Source organism: Sinocyclocheilus rhinocerous, unplaced genomic scaffold, assembly GCF_001515625.1.
Source record: "Sinocyclocheilus rhinocerous isolate Xijiao unplaced genomic scaffold, SAMN03320098_v1.1 scaffold1199, whole genome shotgun sequence".
NCBI classification, from domain to species: Eukaryota; Metazoa; Chordata; class Actinopteri; order Cypriniformes; family Cyprinidae; genus Sinocyclocheilus; species Sinocyclocheilus rhinocerous.
The window spans coordinates 24,227-41,501 of NW_015650328.1; the positions used below are offsets into that span (position 1 = coordinate 24,227).

The following is a 17,275-nucleotide window of genomic DNA, read 5'->3' on the forward strand; positions in this document are numbered from 1 at the left end:
TGAGATTATACCACAATGATGTATATTTGTGAAAAAGTGCCATAGCAGTCTCTTCAAACAGTTGTACAGAAACACATGGAAATGTCACAGAATATGTGTGGAGGCTCTAAGTTCAGTGCAGAAAAGAAGTACAGACTATTTTGCAGAATATACATTTTTGTGCAATTATATGTATCAGTCACATATTGTGGAAATGCCATCTAAAGCTGCCAGTAGAAATACTTATGTCATCTATCGCTATTCTTTATCCATTGTGGTTCATATTATAAAGTGCAATTATGAATTTTGTGAATTAATTCATATGCACTGTTTTCACTCCAAACAAATATGTTTTTGTGGGACACAAAAAAAGAGTAAGAACGACTGCTTGGAGGATGAGATTATAAAAGTAGTTGGTATTTAAGGAATTAAATGGTATTTAAAGGCACCTTTAACCTTTCTGGTGAAAATATTTGGCCTTTTCCAGATACAGACAGAGATGTGCATGTCATGAACTTGAAGGCTTCAATGGCGCGCTCCGTGCACCTGTCCTCCCAAACGGATCATGTCACCGCTCCGTGGAGGTGGTCCGATTTAGGGGGATTTTGATGCAATGATACCCAAAGCAAAGACACGGGGGCGTTGACGTTCTCTCCAATCTCATAAACAAACGCTTTTGTTGGCCGGCAGCAGGTACCTGAGCGAAAGGCATGGCGTAATCGTTCGATTGCGAGGCAACGTCTATCTACGAAAATCGCCGCGAGGCGCGCGCCGGTCCACAGAGATTAGCGCAAACTCGGTCGCGTCTGACGTAGAGGGGCTTCTTGGAAGAAAACATTGCTGGGCCACTCACATGATACTGACACTATATAGGATTGGATATAGAACCAATAGAATGACTTCACTGGTTTTTTCTGCCCGTTTTCGACCGGTGGGACGCGATGAGCACGAAATAGTAACAGCGCGCTGGTGAGGATGCGGATCGCGGGATTAGGCTGACACAAAAGAGCGTTCACACCGTGTTTAATTGCGGATTAAACGAGGGCATCAGCCTTGCACAACAAGGAGACGCTTCTTTATTAGCGGGGAGCCAGACGCGCGGCGGGGAACGTTGACAGCGTCGCTCGGATGGTGGTGCCGTGGACCGCGCGACTATGTCACTGCAGTGCTGGGTGATTGTTCTGGTGGGGCTAATGTCGTACTTCAACCCGGAGAGAGCAATGGGAGCCCCGCAGAAGGAAGGTGAGCGTGTCGTTCAGATGGCGTTATTGATGCGCTCGGATGGGGGGAGGCGGCGATGAGACGCTGTATGAATAAGGCAAATGTGACAGTCTGATAAGAGTAGCCTATTTTATATTTCTGGATGGGGGTGAATCATGTGTGGCGATGATTATTATTATTATTTCATAATTCAGTCATATCTATTAGATCTAAGTTTCATATTGGCACTATATACGTGTCCTTATATTGAGCCCAATATATCCTGCACTGATGATAATAAAGGTGTCTGGCTGGTATTCTGGTACGCATGTATGATTCTTCATTGTGGGCCTGCAAAACATCTCTCCTCTATGTTATTTTACCTATGGGCCTGAGGTAAATCATATTTTTACATAACGCGATTTTCCCTGTTTGTCTCTGTTTTAGCTGTTCGCAGAACTGCATCATCTGCGGCGTTTTATTATGTCGAATGTTTTATTCCGCGAGTTATTTTAGCAGTATCATGAACACAATGTGCCAACAGGCCCGTGTGTTTATTTGTGTGTTCTCGTATGCGGTATGTGTAACCATATGGTCAAAGAAGGGAACTGCGCACAGGTTCGTGTCTGCCAAAGTCTGGCCACTGTCCCTCGAACAATAACAGGTTATCAGATGAATAATAACACCCTCCATGTATTCACACAGCTACCTGGTCATTAACCTAAATATTTCCATATAGTTCAAGTGGACGAATTCCACGGGGTGATTCTTGAATGCAAAACGCGTGACTATTAATTGCAAGCGTGGCATTTGTGGTTGTGATTTTTTATATGCATTTACGCATTTACATTTTTTTTACTACTACTAGCCTATGCATTGATCTTTAGCAACACACGTAATGTTAGAGTGTTCTGACATCATGTGATATTTTGAAATTATAAAGCTGTACTATATTCTCCATTAAACTAGAGCAAGATAGGTTCCTGACTTGTGAGATACCTATTATTTTTTATTTGTAAATAAAAATAATTATAGTTATCATGATGTATTATGCATTATCATATGAAAATAATTGTAAAAAAAATAATATTTATTGTTGTTGTTAATAATAACATACTTTATCATTGAGAAAAGATGTAATGATATTTCGGTTTCTGTTATTTTCCTGAAAATACCATCTATAAGTTTAAATAGGCACAACCTCAAATGACCTGCACCGTTTTCACACAACAGACCTTAATGACTGCTTAGTACTCTGTGACTCTTTTTAAACAGCCTTTCCCAGCTTCAGCCAGGTCCTTGCTGTCAGTCCTTATGTGTCCAAAAATGTCTTTGTGGTGCCTATGCTATTTTAGGAAAACCATGGCCTGTCGCCTCTAAAAGTTACATTACTTTTGGCAAATGATTAAGAAATATAGCAACATCTATTTCTCTTCACAGTTTTAAAGAATTGCATTAATGTTATTTTTATCCTCACTATTTTCAGTGATATTCTCAATTCAAACATATTATATGATAATATTTTGTGACTTAATGAGCTAATAAAAGGGAGGTGTAGATTCTCTAGCAATGGCATGTGTGCTAACATTGATGAAAAAACAATGAGGTTTCGAGTCAGTTGAATACATTTTAGTGGTGGATATTCAGTCTTAGCAATCACAATGCCAAAGGTATTTAACCTCCTTGCCCTCCTCCCCACCTTCTCTTCTCCACAGATGGCTCTCCTAATACAAACGGCCAAATTGAGGTACAAAATCAAGTATGGCACCTTTCCTTCTGACCCAGCAACCCTGCAGATACAAGAATCTTTTTCAATAATCCAGTCCCTTCCCTTAAAAAAGGCCCTACCCCCAAACAAAACTCCAAATACCTTCCCTTCTTTTTCAATAGTGACGAGTACAAGAAATGTCTTGTATGATGACTCTCTGGTTTCTCTCCTTTGCTTCCCTTAAACTTTAACTCTCAAACCCCTCCCTAAACCCAATCTGAAGGTGATCTATTCTGAGTTCCTCTGCTTTTCTCTCTACTTTCTCCCTTTGTGCAATGAAAACACTTCATTGTATTCCTGTATGTTCTGAATGTAACGCTGCCCTTTTCAATTTTTCCCTGTTAGGAATATTTACAAGTTCTCTTTCATTCTATCTATCTATCTATCTATCTATCTATCTATCGATCGATCCCTTAGTATTTTTAAGGCTGGATATGTAAAACTCTAACCTCTTTTTTTCCCTCAGTCTCTCTGTCCCGGGATGGCTCTCTCTCTCCTCCCCCTTATGTGATTATTCTCATCTCCTGCTCTGGACTGGTCTCTTTTGTTCTGTTGCTTCTCACCTGCCTTTGCTGTAAGAGGGGAGGTGTGGGATTCAATGTAAGTCTCTTTGGTGTGTGCTTTATACATGTAGGTTTATGTGAATTTTGCATAACGTGGGTGTTACTGATATGAATCAGCATGAAACATATGTTTTCTTGTTCATCTGATGGAGGTTAAATATCTTCTTTTTTTATATATTCCCACCTCCACCTTTCTCTTTCAGGAGTTTGATAATGCTGAAGGGGAAGAATGCTCTGGGGCATCCAGCCCTGTTCCTGAGGACAGTTTGTCTTCCTGTCCATCACTACCGGAGGTCTACACTCTTCCACTGCGGGATAAGAACTGCCCCATTCTACCAAATGGCACAGGTAAACCCATTTACTAAGAGCAATATGCACATCTAATTCCATAACGCGTTCATAAGTGACAAGTAAACTGTCAATGTACAGATATATATACAAATATATAACTCTCTTTAACACAGTCTTATTGAATCCCACAGACAGCTCTCAATGTTTCCGAAGGCACACTCTCAACTACCTGCAAGAGATTGGAAATGGCTGGTTTGGGAAGGTAAACAAAAGATTTTTAATCTCAGGAACAGCTTGAATGGACCTTTTTCACATTTCCGGGTTTCTCAGCAGCGGAAGTCGTCATAGTTGGGTTAACTTGAATAGCAGGGAATGGGAGAGTACCACAAATATATTTTTTGCATTCCCATTTGCTCAATGATATAATACAAAGAATAGTGTTATAAATGTAAATACATTAAAAAAAAAAATACAAATATGAAATACTTTCGAGGATTTACGATGCTGATGACCGTTAAACGCGTCATCACAGTCTTGTGAAAAGGGTCCATTGTAACTATAACACTAATGGAAACCCATGTTGATGGGGGTACCTAAGAAAACTGAAAGGTATAGTATTATAATTATTGTAATTTCTTTACATACCCTTTTATGTAGGCTGTTTCAGGTAAACATAAAACTGGAAGAAAGTAATTTTTTTAATTTATGTATGGATATGCACTTGAAACTGAGGCTTCTGAATCAGTGTCTCATAGTGTAAATATCGGTGAAATTGATCATTCTACACAAGCAAGTATTATATCTCAGATCTTAAACACTTAAAATATGATTTTAAGGCCGTGGTCTCATTTTCAGCTGCTTAAAGATCACTTTCTTACTTGATGACCATCTATAATTACACTGACCTGAATTTGTACTGAACTGTTTGACACTGTACAGTTATTTAAAAATTTTTTAGTACAATTCTAAATACTTTCTCTTTCTTTTCCTCTTTTCATTTGTACAGATATAGCGTAGTAAACTTTTTTTTCTGGTGTAACTGTTTGATCTGTCTCTGGTAGGTAATATTGGCTGAAGTGCTGTGTGACTGCAGCTCCTATCAGGCTGTGGTGAAGGAGCTGAGGGTCAGTGCTAGTCCTCTGGAGCAGAGGAAGTTCTTGGCAGAGTCCGAGCCATACAGGTCAGACAAACTGGGTTGCTCTGGCTGGCATTATGTCTTGCTGATTGTTGTTTTTCCTCGTTAGTCCATGATTTAAAAAAAATTATATTAGTGGAAATTTCTGCTGCTTTTTATTGAGGCTATTATTCCCCACTTATCTATCAATCAAATTGCTCATTCAAGCAATGAATTACCTTATTTTTGTGCTTGTTTATTTGCATTACAATGGCTTGTGGTGGCTAGGAAGGTTTCATTTGAACACTGGACATAAATACATACACACATGATGTGTATGGGCCCAGATGTGCCCGGGAATGCTAAAAAAATTATAGATCTATTAATTAGACCAAAGTTTTAGTTTAATTACGTTTGCCATCTCCCTTTCTCTTCTCTCCTCTCTCTAGCCCTTTATAACTTATGTTTACAAGAACTTTGACAACACAGCTAATCTTTATCGATTTGTTTTTCTCACCTCGCAGAAGCCTTCAGCATCCAAATATTCTGCAGTGTTTGGGCCAATGCAGTGAGAGCGTTCCTTTCCTCCTGGTCATGGAGTTTTGTCAACTGGTGAGAACTCAGATTTGGACATTGAGACCAATTTTAGATAACATTTTGTAGAGAAAACAATTACTGCCTTGGATGATGTGTTTGTCTCTTATCGGTAGTTCAGGGAAATACAGTCAATGGGTCTCATTCATGAAACACTGCACATTCAGTTCAATGAAGCAATTTATGTAAGAATGGATTCATGATGTATTGGATTAGATAGTTCATGTGTATTTTTTTAAAAATTCAATATTTATAGAAATTAATTCTGCATGTTTCATGACCAAGGCCCATTGTGTACTCATAAGACTGAAATAAATTTAAATATACCAGTATATTATGTTATCATAAATTGTCTTAGTGCTTTTAATTAGGAATTTGATCTTATTTTCTGTATCAAATAATTTGTTAATTCAAATAATTTCTGCATAATTTCTGGATTTTCAATTTTTGTGTCTGTATCTACAGGGTGACCTGAAGAGGTATTTAAGAGCTCAGAGGAAGTCTGATGGGATGACCCCTGACCTGTTAAACAGAGACCTTTTGACCTTACAACGAATGGCATATGAGATCACCTCAGGTCTCTTGCATCTCCATGAGAACAATTACATTCACAGGTAAGACTGAGGAAATCTTTATCTTTAAAAGTGTTCAGGATCATGTGACTGACAGACAAAGCATTTGTGAAAATGGAGAGATATCAAAAATGATGATACTAATCTCTGTTTGTCTGTGTTCTCCAGTGATTTGGCACTGAGGAACTGCCTCCTCACTTCAGATCTTACTGTTCGGATCGGAGACTATGGCCTCTCGCATAATCAATATAAGGTACTTAAACAATTACTAAACGTCATTCCACTTCAAATAGATTTTATAGAACAGGACCTCAATCAATCGGTCTTAGGTTTTTTTTTAGTATAGAAGTTTTTTTCTGTTCACCATAGAAAATAATTTGTCAGTATTGAAAACAAATATTTCATATTGCATAATCAGCATATAGATGCATAATGGTTTTAGAGCAGCTTAGCCTCTTTATTTGAACTTTGATAATGTGGTTTTCTATATTTTACACAAACAGGAGGATTACTATCTAACGCCAGACAAACTGTGGATACCTCTTCGCTGGATTGCCCCTGAACTTCTGGAGGAGTTTCGCGGGAATCTGATTGTCACTGATCAAACCAAAACCAGCAATGTGTGGTATGGAAAATTATAGACAAATATATTTATAATGGAAATTTAAATGGAAGAGTTCAATAATAGCACATAAATAAAAAATAACAGTAATGGAGTTAGCTTTTTTTTTTATTATTAAAACAAACAGTTTTAGGGACTTTGATAAAACAATGTAATACAATATACTTTGACTTTAATAATACTGTATAATATTTTGACTTTATATTCTGAGGTGTCAGCTTGTTTAATTTTCTGAATTTTATCCCAGTCTATCACTTGTGCTACTCTTGGTTTTTCCTAAACTTCAACCACTTTTTTTCCTTCATGTGACAACTGGCAGGTCTCTGGGTGTTGTGATATGGGAGCTGTTTGAATTTGGGGCTCAGCCGCACAGACACCTGAGCGATGAAGAGGTTCTCACCTTTGTCATCAGGGAACGACAGATCACTCTGGCTCAACCTCGCCTCAAACTCACTCATGCAGACTATTGGTCAGTATTTTTAATGGCTTTAATTAGATAAAACTGTATATATCAATATTTTACTCTTACAGAAATGTATAGTACTTGTGAAAACTTCCATAACTAGCATAATGACTTTTACTTGTTTCTGTTAAAAAAACCTTATAATAAATGATTTTTGAGTGTATTTAGTCTTACTGCACTAAAAATGAGAATAAAAAAATTAAATAAGAGAAAAATGAAACAGGATTTGTAATCTAAATAAAGTAAAATATGTAGTATATAATGTCACATACTAATATGTGAACTATTTTTGTATATTTCATTAGGTACGAGGTCATGCAGTCTTGCTGGCTACCCCCATCCCAGCGGCCAACGGTCAACAAAGTCTTCCTTCTTCTCTCCTCTCTCCTTGCCGCAGAACAAGGAAGTCGTAAGAGTGCTAGAAGGGATGACGATGAGGAGGATTATGAGGAAGACAGTGGAGAAGGAAGGAGAGGAGAGAGTGATGAGTCGTTTGAAAGACGATGGGATGCCCTCCGGCCCCCAGCTTTTCAGTCAGCCGCACACAAACTTCTGAGGGAGAGAGAGTATGGGAGGGAGGATGGCTGCCTCAGAGAAAACGGAAACTCCTTTCCACTTTTGGACCCTGTGGACAATATGATCTCTCCTACATCTGAGCTAGATGACATTCTTACTGTAACAGAGACCAGCAAAGGATTAAACTTTGAATACTTCTGGGAAAAGGCCCATGGCAGGAGAGGGTACAAACCACTTCCTCCTCCTCAACCAATACCGACACCCAATTCTGGCCACAGGCAAACCTTGGACACACCGACCGTCGTCCCCGTAATCAGTGCCCGCAGCCCTTCACTGGCCAGCGAGTATTACATTCGCCTGGAAGAGCATACTCCCCAGGATAAGTCCCCTAGTCTAGGAAAAGGGCGTTCGTTTAAAAAAAATTCTGTGTGTTCTGGAGATCTGGAGCTGGTCAAGCTTCAAACAGGGACTACTGGAAAAGACAGACCAGCTTTTAATCAGCAAGATGGCTTTGCGAGAGGCACCTCTCAGACTGTCAGATCCAGTGAGGTAAAGGTTATGGTTCCAAACACTGGCTTGGTTGAGTTTAGTAAGGAGAGTTGTAACCGAGTGACGGATTACGCTGTTATAAACGTTGGAGAAGCAAACCAAAAGTCCCTTGGTCCTCAAGCACCCATCCTCCCACCTAAACCTCGTTCAATGTCCATGTCCTCTGGCAGCCATCTACACTCACGTCCCCTGCCTGCTCCTCCGCTAGGTTACGCAAGAACATACGGGTTAGACATCTACCCTGGATCCTCGTTCCCGACAGGTAAAGTTGAGACCTCTGATTCTTTACTAATAAGTTCACTGTCAAAAGTCAATTTTGACCATTTGGGCTTAAATCGCACTCATCACACACTGCCCCCATCTCCATCACTCTCTCCTTCTATTCCACCATCTTCTGGCAGTTACACCTTGTTCCTCTCACCTCAAACCTGTCCTCCACCTCTCCCTCCCCACTATAGACTCCGAAAGGGTCAAAATTACTCTTCAGAGACATATTCCAGATACAGTTTGATGCACTTACAAAGAGACCCACTAAGCTGTGACCATACTGATGAGAGACATGCTGACAGAGGCATGACACGGTCTCAGTCTTTGTATAATTCAAGAGATGGTCCAGAGACTTACACTACAGACAATGAGTCCTGCTCCAGAATGATTCGATCCCAATCCACAATTCCAAAAATTGAGAGAACATCATCCTCTAGTCCGGAGCTTTCAAAGGATGATGAAGATGAAGATGATGACGATGATTCACCTTTCATGTCACCGCATAGATCCAGCAGTGGCACAACCATTCAGCACACCAACCTGGCTGATGAACCAGATCCAGCTACGGCCGAGCTTTTCTCAAGGGGAATGAAGCGAACACAATCTCGCCTCGCCACCATCCTGCCGGCCATATGGAGGGAAGATGCAGTCATGCAATGTGAGCGAGTTGCAGCCGCTAGGAAATCTCCCATACATTTGTTTCTGACTGAGATCTCCAATGACTCCGTAGACATGAAAGATGGAGAAAGCTCATGGGCACGAGAAAGTGATGGAAGGAAAGACAAAGGAATGCGGAGATCCCAGTCTCTTCTCTCAGAACTTGACTCATCCACACAGGCTTGGGCCTCAGACAAAGACTTCCTGCCTGGGTATGAAGGCAGTGCCAAAAAGAGAGATTTGTTCCTTACAGAGATTGAGACATCTGTGTCAGATTGTGAGGATGCATATGATGGCGAAGGTGGCACCCCGGTTTCCAGATTTGGAACTACTCCTCATCCTTTTGCACATCCCTCAGATTTGCCAGTGTATGCAGAAGCTGAGGAGGCTTTTTCATCAGGGATGAAGAAGTCTCATTTCGTGCTCTCTGAAATATCCAATGAGAGTGTTCAACCTGGGCCGAAGAAAGGGGAAATGACGAGAGAGGAATTTCTGAAGGAGATTCAATCTGCTGAAACATTTCTGACTGAAATCATTACAAGGCAATGCAAAAAGGAAGAGAATGTATCACCTGCTCCATTGTCTCCTGAGTATGAATCAATATGCATTGACCCAGAATCATCTCAGACAATACAGTTTGAATCAGAAATAGCAAGAGCAGGAAAGCCGCCAGGTGACACAAAAGAAGCAATTTATGCCCAAGTCACCAAGCGGGCGAAAAGGAGTGAAATAAAAGTTGCTATGCGTCCAGAAATTCCAGTACTTCAGATTGCATCTGAGTTACAAAATCTTGAATCAGCTCAGAAATTAACTCCAGTCAGTCACTTTTCACCTGAAATGGAGCTAGAGAAGCATTCCCTTAATGATTTTCCTCCCTCAGAAGTACTGCCTAAAAATGGGCCTCTATTGGACCAGATATCTCCCATTATAAAAGAGAACCAAAATTCTCAAGAGTCTCACAATCAGCATGACTGTGTAAGTGATGGTCTAGCACAACCCAGAAATATGCACAATGTTAATGGTACACTGAGTTGTGACAAAAATCCAATCACTGATGATACACAAATTGGAAGTATAGATGAAAATTATTTGAAGAGCATGTTTGTTCAGCCAAAAGAACTAACACAGAATAACAATCACAGTGTTTCAACTGACCTTGAGGTGATGACATCAAATGCAACATTTGAAGATGTACACAATGAGAAACTGCCAGAACATCCAAACCAGAGGCCAAATGAATCGAATTTCCTTGATCCTTCACAAAACAGTAATTCAGCAGGTGGCCCAAGCTCTACAAAAGAGAGGGAATACAGTTCATATGTGAATCAAGACTACCCCACTTCCAACTTGCAGATGGAGACATCCTCTAAATCCCTTGAACAAACCGCTTTACCTGACAAGGAAACTAGTTCAAGGACTGGGTGTCATGATAAAGACATGACAATGGCAAAAGAGCAAATAATTTTAAGTGACTCTTCACTCTCCTTGAATGAATCAAGCACAGATGTGTTCCACTCGCCTATGGTGCATGAACCCAACTCTGATCAGTCACTTTCCACCACAGATTCTGTCTTGTCACCTTTGACCTCTAGTTCACTAGACTGCCTCACACCTGGAGATTCCTGGTTGGGTGGAGGAAGCAGTGGATGGAGAGCCCTGGGAACTGAAACACCACACCGGGATTCAGCTTACTTCTCCGACAGTGACTGGGATGGTGGAGAGGGTTTAAGCAGAAAAGGCACCGATGTACTTGGCCCTTCTCTTCCAGGTAGCGTTCGAACAGGAGAGCGAGGAGTATTGATGGGAATTGAGGAAAAGATTGAGGATGAAGGACTATTGGAGAATTTAGAAAAGGAAGTGGAGATGAAACAAGATATGCAGGGATTGTGGGGTTCGAATGAGAGAGCTGATATAGAGAAGGGTCTCAAACAAGGTGTTGACATTTCAGGAGATTCTCAGAGCGAATGCAATGCTGAGTTTATTGCCAGGTTTTTCTCCAATGGACAGGATGAGCCAAATAAGGGAGTTCCATTTAGCAACGGCTACCTTAACATCCAAAACTCCTCTCTAGTTAAAAATAGTGAGCTGTTCATGTCTCACACATTTTCAAAAGAAAGAATGCTTCACGATTCAGGTGCTACAGATCCTAGACTGCTCGCTGACATGGTCTCAGAGCCTCAAAAACCCATTTCTGGACCAGTTTGTCAAGAAGAACTCATCGAACATTGCTCATATTTGAAAACAACTAAAAATAAAGAGGCACGTTGTACATCACCTGAATTCCCAATTGATGAACAGTCATCAGACAAAAGTAAATCCAGGTTATCACGGTTTTACAGCTTTCAGTCTGATTATTCTAAATGCATCATCAGCCCTGAGATAAACACAAAGCTCAGCAATGATGACACCAAATGCGGCCTGACCCAATTCATCTGGTCTGAGACGAAAGCTGAACGACCTACAGGAGGGGAGAAGGGTAAGCTTGATATCCAAGACTCAGATGCAAATGAACTAGGCTTGAGAAACCTCTCATATTCAGAAGAGGGTGAGGATGAACAGGCAAAGGAGAGGTCTGAAAATCAGCTAGCTGTAGGGGAGCTCTGCTTCACTGTCAAGGAATCCCCCCAAAATTCTGCAGATGAGAATGTCAGCAGTATGGAGATCTCAAAAGAGGAAAAATCTGATGAATTCAGCAGAGGTGCCTCAATGGGTCTTGAACTGAAAGAGAAGGAGTTGTGGAGTGCCCTTGAGGAAGATTACAGTACGGAGGAGTCTATGAGAGGGGAATTCAACTGCCAAACATTTCAGCAGGGAGAACTTCACCTTTGGCCTGTAGAAAATGACCAGTGGGCTGCAGCTGAAGCTCAGACACCAGAAGCAGGGCTTGGATCAGAGCTCTTCCCAAATTTTGGAAAAAAGGCCTGGGGGGAGGAGGAACATTTAATGGTGAGTCATGAATTTTGGGAATCTGAAGCAAATGATGAGCTTGCAGATAGTGAGTCTCATCCCTCTACTCAGAGAATATGTGAAGATGCATTTAATGATGAGAAGCTAGGACGGGCTGATTATCCACCACATGAGCGGCTGATCCTTTCTAGTGGGGCAAAGGAAGCTCAGCAGGCACTTGTAGAAAGGCTCGACTTTCAGCAAGAGGAGAACATGGAAAATCCAGACATGGAAAATGGAACACCAGAGTGCTATACTAGCAATACAAAGATGGAAGTTGAGAATCTGGAGAACCCAGAACTGGAGGCATGTGTACAACACAGACCTGTTGAGGTGGTGATTGATACCCAGACATGTTTACAAAATTATGTGGCAGGTGAATTGTTTGGGGATAAAGATAATAAAGAGTTTGACAGTCACGAAAACATAGTGGGTGTAAGAGGTTGTATGACTCACTCTCCCTCGTTTTCTATTACAAATGCTTCAACTGATGAGTTGGAACCTCTACAATGCCACAAAGAATCTCTTTCTACTCATAATAACAATGTACAAAGAAACCAAACCGAAGCCACATGGACACCCAACATTGAAGCAAGCAAAACGTTGGTCGCAGCCCTTGAAGACCATCAAACCTGCACAATAGATATGTCAAACTCAACCACTGACTTAGCTGATAGTTCTCACATCATTTCAGTGTATCCAGAGTGTCTCAGTACAGAAACTGTTAGACATAATGTTGACAGTAATCACTGTCCTGCCACAATCAGTGATGTATTTTTTGAGAAAGAAAGATCAGATTCTCCATCTTGCCCAAATCTTACCATTAGCACTGATCCAGAGCCATGTAAGATTCATAGTAGCAACGTTCAGTGTCCAGCCCCTGCACTGATTTCAATGGAGCTTTCTGAATGTGCTGCTTCCCCACATGCAGGAGTGGGTAAGTGCCAAGGCCCAAGTAGTTTCCCAAATACAGTACACCACATAGAAATCAAGACCAGTTCAAGTCTGTTCTGTGCTGCAGATCAAACATCTAATAAAGGACATGAGGAGCTGTCTGACTCTTCTGATGATGTTAACTGTTTAGATCAGTCTTTTGCCACCAGTACCACCACTCACAGCAAAGGTATCACCGCAAACCTGGGAGAAAAACTGCACACATCTCTCGTAAAAGAAAACCACATTCACCCAGAATCAAAGGCTGTGGATGACAGAAATAGCCTGTCCCAGAAAGCGGCCCATTCACCTCTCTCCCAATGTTCTCTGAACTCCATCCCTGAGTTGTTGATCTCTGAGTGGAAGGACTTGGATGAGGAGCCTCTAGAGGATTTTGAAAAACTGGAGCAACTGTGCTGCATTTCTGGGGATGAAGAGACCCTTGGAGATCTGTTTTTAGGAAACTTAGATCTGCTTGAATCTTTGAAAAGAAATCCAGAGCAAAGAACTAGTGGTGCTGGTGGCATAATAAATCATCATGACTCAGCAGATGCAGAGGGGAAGATGAGAGTAGAGCTAAAAGAGGAAGTTGACGGGATATCGAAAAGTACCACGTACCACATTTCTCCAAATTTCCCTGGAGAAGCTCAGCAGTCAGTGGAGAAGAGAACGGGGCAGCTCGTGCCAACATCTCTCTCACCATGCAATTCTACAGATGGTTCCAAAGGGCAGAGGTCTCTCTCAAAAATGCAGATAAAAAATGGACTGATGATGCAGGTGAGTAAAAACTACTATGACCTGTACTCTATTGATCTCTGCTATTTCTGAAACATTCTGTGTCTTTTTTAGGTTTGTGAGGAAAGACTTCAGTACTCTCTCAGTGAAAACGTTAAAACCAATGTCCTGTGGGGGTCTACAGTTAGTGACAGCGTGATTCTGCACCCTTGGGGAGCCTCTACCACTTCATCCTCTGAAGAAAATGTTGCAAACAAAGATTTCCAAGAAAACGAAAGGTGTGGTTATGCTCCAGAAATACTACAAAAATAGATGAAGTGATGAATAAAACAGAACAATATTCTAAGAGAGAGAAAATATATCTATTTAATATTATTCTAAGAGAGATAATATAATACCTCTCACTATTCTAGAGATTAAAAATCATAGATATTCTGTATTTAATAAATATGAACTGTAGAGAATGTGATGTCATCTTGGCATTTAATGTAACCACAGTCTTTGCTTTCAAATAAATTTGAACTGAAGGCATTTCTTGGTTGAAGGTGATAAAAAAAACAGACTTCATCTTAGTGTAAATGATTTATCTTAGCAGCAAAGAGGAGACCCCACCCTCCTCTCCCTCTGTGTCTGTGAGTGAACCTGCTGAAGCAAAGGCAGAAGGAATCACTGTGCTTGAACAGCCTGAAGTTACACCTTCACTGCCAGCTGCAAATCAAGCTATGAAAGGTACTGTGAACTGAAAACACTCATAAATTAAAACCAAAGAACTTGAAAAAGTTAATATTTTAAAGATTATTCTATTTTAATTGAATGATTTGGCTAATTATCCAGTTTTTATCACATTAGTCTCTGAATCATTATGAGGGGTTGATAGCTAGTTGAAATCCCAAACAGAAAAAAATGGCCAGTATATAATGTATATATTGTTATAATTCTTTAAAAAAGTAAATAATTTTTATAACGATCTCTCTCTCTCTCTCTCTCTCTCTCTCTATATATATATATATGTATATACACACACATATAACACCATTTTCTTTGATGTTTATCTTTCATCTCTTCATTTGTACCATCATCTCGTTTCAGCTAAGCTGGCCCGTCTCTCCTTATCCCTCCCTCCGCTCGCTCTCTCTCTTCCTCTCTCACCAAATGCCAAAGGAGGATTCTGGGAAGGGGTAGAGCACAGAGGGGGAAGGAGGAGGGTTGCTTCAACAGGTAGCGATCCAGATGAAGATGAAGAAGAGGAACAGGAGGATGAGTCTCCCAGGCGCATCATCGTCGTCACGGAAACAGATGTTGACAAGAGAGTGGGTTTGCGCAGCTTGTTGAAATCACCAAAGGAACCCGTGGACAAAGAGAACCGTGACCGTGGGAGGAATGTGTCATTTTTTGATGATGTCACAGTCTATCTTTTTGATCAGGTATGTCAAGGGTGTTTATACAGAAAAGCAACAAGTACCTTCAGTTGCAATTTCACAGTTTTAAACATCTGATTTGTTACTTCTCTGTATCTGCCAGGAAACTCCAACCAATGAACTGAGCTCTGGATCTACCAGTTTATCTCCCCATGGAAAGCCCCCCAACACTGATGGTTTTGGTCAGTGTATTCAGCACAAGATATGATCATTTTGGCCTTATTTGCATAGAGCAAATGCAAAACTTGTGATTGTACAAACTTCTAAGGTCACATTTTTTTGTCTTCTGCCCTGATTAATTTTTTTTTTTTTTTTTTTTTCAGGATCAGGCAACCACAAGGCATCAAAAAGTAAAGACCATGTAGTGAAGCCAAGATCTCCAACTGGAGTAACTTCTGGCTCATCATCAAGGTTTACAGTGAGCCCTGCCGATGACCCACATTTAGTGTGACATACTACAGTTCCCATAAACACCTGGACAAAATGTATGCCCCTGGAGTGAATGAGTGGCCCCCGTTGTCATCTGTAACTATGACGACTCCTGGAGGTTATTTTTTTAACTGCAAGAAAAAGAAGGACTCCCGTTTCAAAAGGCTGGAGGCAGTCCAGGTTTTATTCACTGCAGCAGCTGGAGTGGTAAATCCACACATAGAAAGTACCTTCCAAACAGCCAAAATCCTTGGAGTTATGTAAAATCTGACATGTACTTTTCGGCTATGCAATGGGAGTCTTATTATGTACCAGCTTAACTGTTCTATTTTCATGGCTTCTGGAGCACTTTCTCTGACCAGTACCTGTCTATTTGTGAGCTTAGAAATATTGACATTGTAAATTTGTTCTCATTGCAGTCAGACATTCTTGTAGTTTGTGGTTGAGGAGGGAATCGTCTTTTTACAAATCACAGCAGTGCAGTTCTCATTTAGCATCTGTACAAACTAAAAATGAAATTGCAACAGAATACAAACTCATTTTAAAAACATTTATTTTAAATGTATTCTTAGAATGCACGAAAAAAATAAAACTGCAACTAACTGTCATGTTTAATACTGTATTTTTTATTGCAAATGTTATTTATTTCTGTATCTAGTTTCTTTACTTGTTTATTTATTCTGCATTTGTTTTTTATTTTTAATATATGTTTGTCTGTTGGCCTAAGTCACTTCAGAAGTTTAAGTATCCTGTATATTTAGTTTGTATCAAATTATTTTGTATTTATGTTATTTGCATTTAATCCTATTAATAACCACCTTAACAAACGTATCTTTGCATAGGTACAAACACTTTTAATTTAGCTATTTCTAGATGTCAGTCTGTATCTAGTTGTCCTATGATGTGTCTGGCAGGTGTTATTTTTTAATAATGTATTTGACATTAGCTTTTCCTATATTTATTTTGAAGCAGTAATTATTGCTTGGCATGAAAAAAAGAGAAATCAGCATACATAATTATTAATTGACTTATGTATTCATTCATTTTTAGTTTTTTATCTTATTGTTCATGCAAATGTCTGAGGTAATCCAGATCATTACATCACGTTCAGTATCTGTTTCATTTAGAGGATTCATATTATTCTGTAAGAAGCGGAGGGAGTGAAAATAACATGGAAACTCTGAAACATTTATTGAACTGTTTGATGACAATAAATTGTTCTGTCTTATAATATCTTCTGTGTAACATTTTACTTGACTAACCTTGTTTTGTATTATTATTATTATAGTGCATTTTCCCACAATATAACTTAAACTGGCATAAAATAAAGCTTAGTATTATGAAGTAGAACTCTTTAGCAAAATCCACAATACTTTACACTGTCCCATGAAGCACAAATCCCATGTTTATTTTTGTTTGACCTAATATCTACCAGAAAATTAGCAGTAAAGATTTGTCAAAATTATTTAAAAAATAATGAATTATTGAAAGATTATTATTATTATTTAAATATTATTGGCTTTGTCACATGCATTCTTTACCTTATATTATCCACTTGAAATAAAAAAGTGACAGAAAAAATACTAAAATTGTGGAATTTATTTTGTGCCATGATAACAAAAATATTCTATTTTCTCAGTTTCGTTCAAACTTTGCACA

At 39.7% G+C, this 17,275-nt stretch overlaps 1 protein-coding gene across 4 annotated transcripts; it reads left to right on the forward strand.

The window, feature by feature from the left end:
- Positions 1-27: 27 nt before the first annotated feature.
- Positions 28-16,141, forward strand: LOC107711732 (uncharacterized). 4 transcript variants are annotated; one of them, XM_016516770.1, is made up of 16 exons: positions 28-1,221; positions 2,895-2,926; positions 3,714-3,858; positions 3,993-4,063; positions 4,863-4,981; positions 5,440-5,527; positions 5,975-6,123; positions 6,250-6,334; positions 6,585-6,706; positions 7,023-7,172; positions 7,472-13,811; positions 13,884-14,047; positions 14,362-14,498; positions 14,859-15,193; positions 15,291-15,369; positions 15,511-16,141. In XM_016516770.1, exons 1-16 carry the CDS (start codon positions 1,134-1,136, stop codon positions 15,636-15,638), a joined length of 8,232 nt encoding a protein of 2,743 aa, XP_016372256.1. In that variant the 5' UTR covers positions 28-1,133; the 3' UTR covers positions 15,639-16,141. The 4 variants fall into 4 exon arrangements, with proteins under 4 accessions (XP_016372256.1, XP_016372253.1, XP_016372255.1 ...); XM_016516767.1 differs by lacking the exon at positions 2,895-2,926 and adding an exon at positions 3,414-3,547; XM_016516769.1 differs by lacking the exon at positions 2,895-2,926 and adding an exon at positions 3,414-3,547 and having other exon boundaries at positions 14,931-15,193.
- The last annotated feature ends 1,134 nt before the right edge of the window (positions 16,142-17,275 follow it).

What these genes read in the sequence shown, in the direction of transcription:
- LOC107711732 (XM_016516767.1), top strand. Translation starts at nt 1,134, where the DNA reads ATGTCACTGCAGTGCTGGGTGATTGTTCTGGTGGGGCTAATGTCGTAC. An exon ending in CATTCTACCAAATGGCACAG is followed by an intron (nt 3,859 to 3,992) that starts GTAAACCCATTT and finishes TGAATCCCACAG; the next exon opens with ACAGCTCTCAATGTTTCCGA. An exon ending in CCCCAACACTGATGGTTTTG is followed by an intron (nt 15,370 to 15,510) that starts GTCAGTGTATTC and finishes TTTTTTTTTCAG; the next exon opens with GATCAGGCAACCACAAGGCA.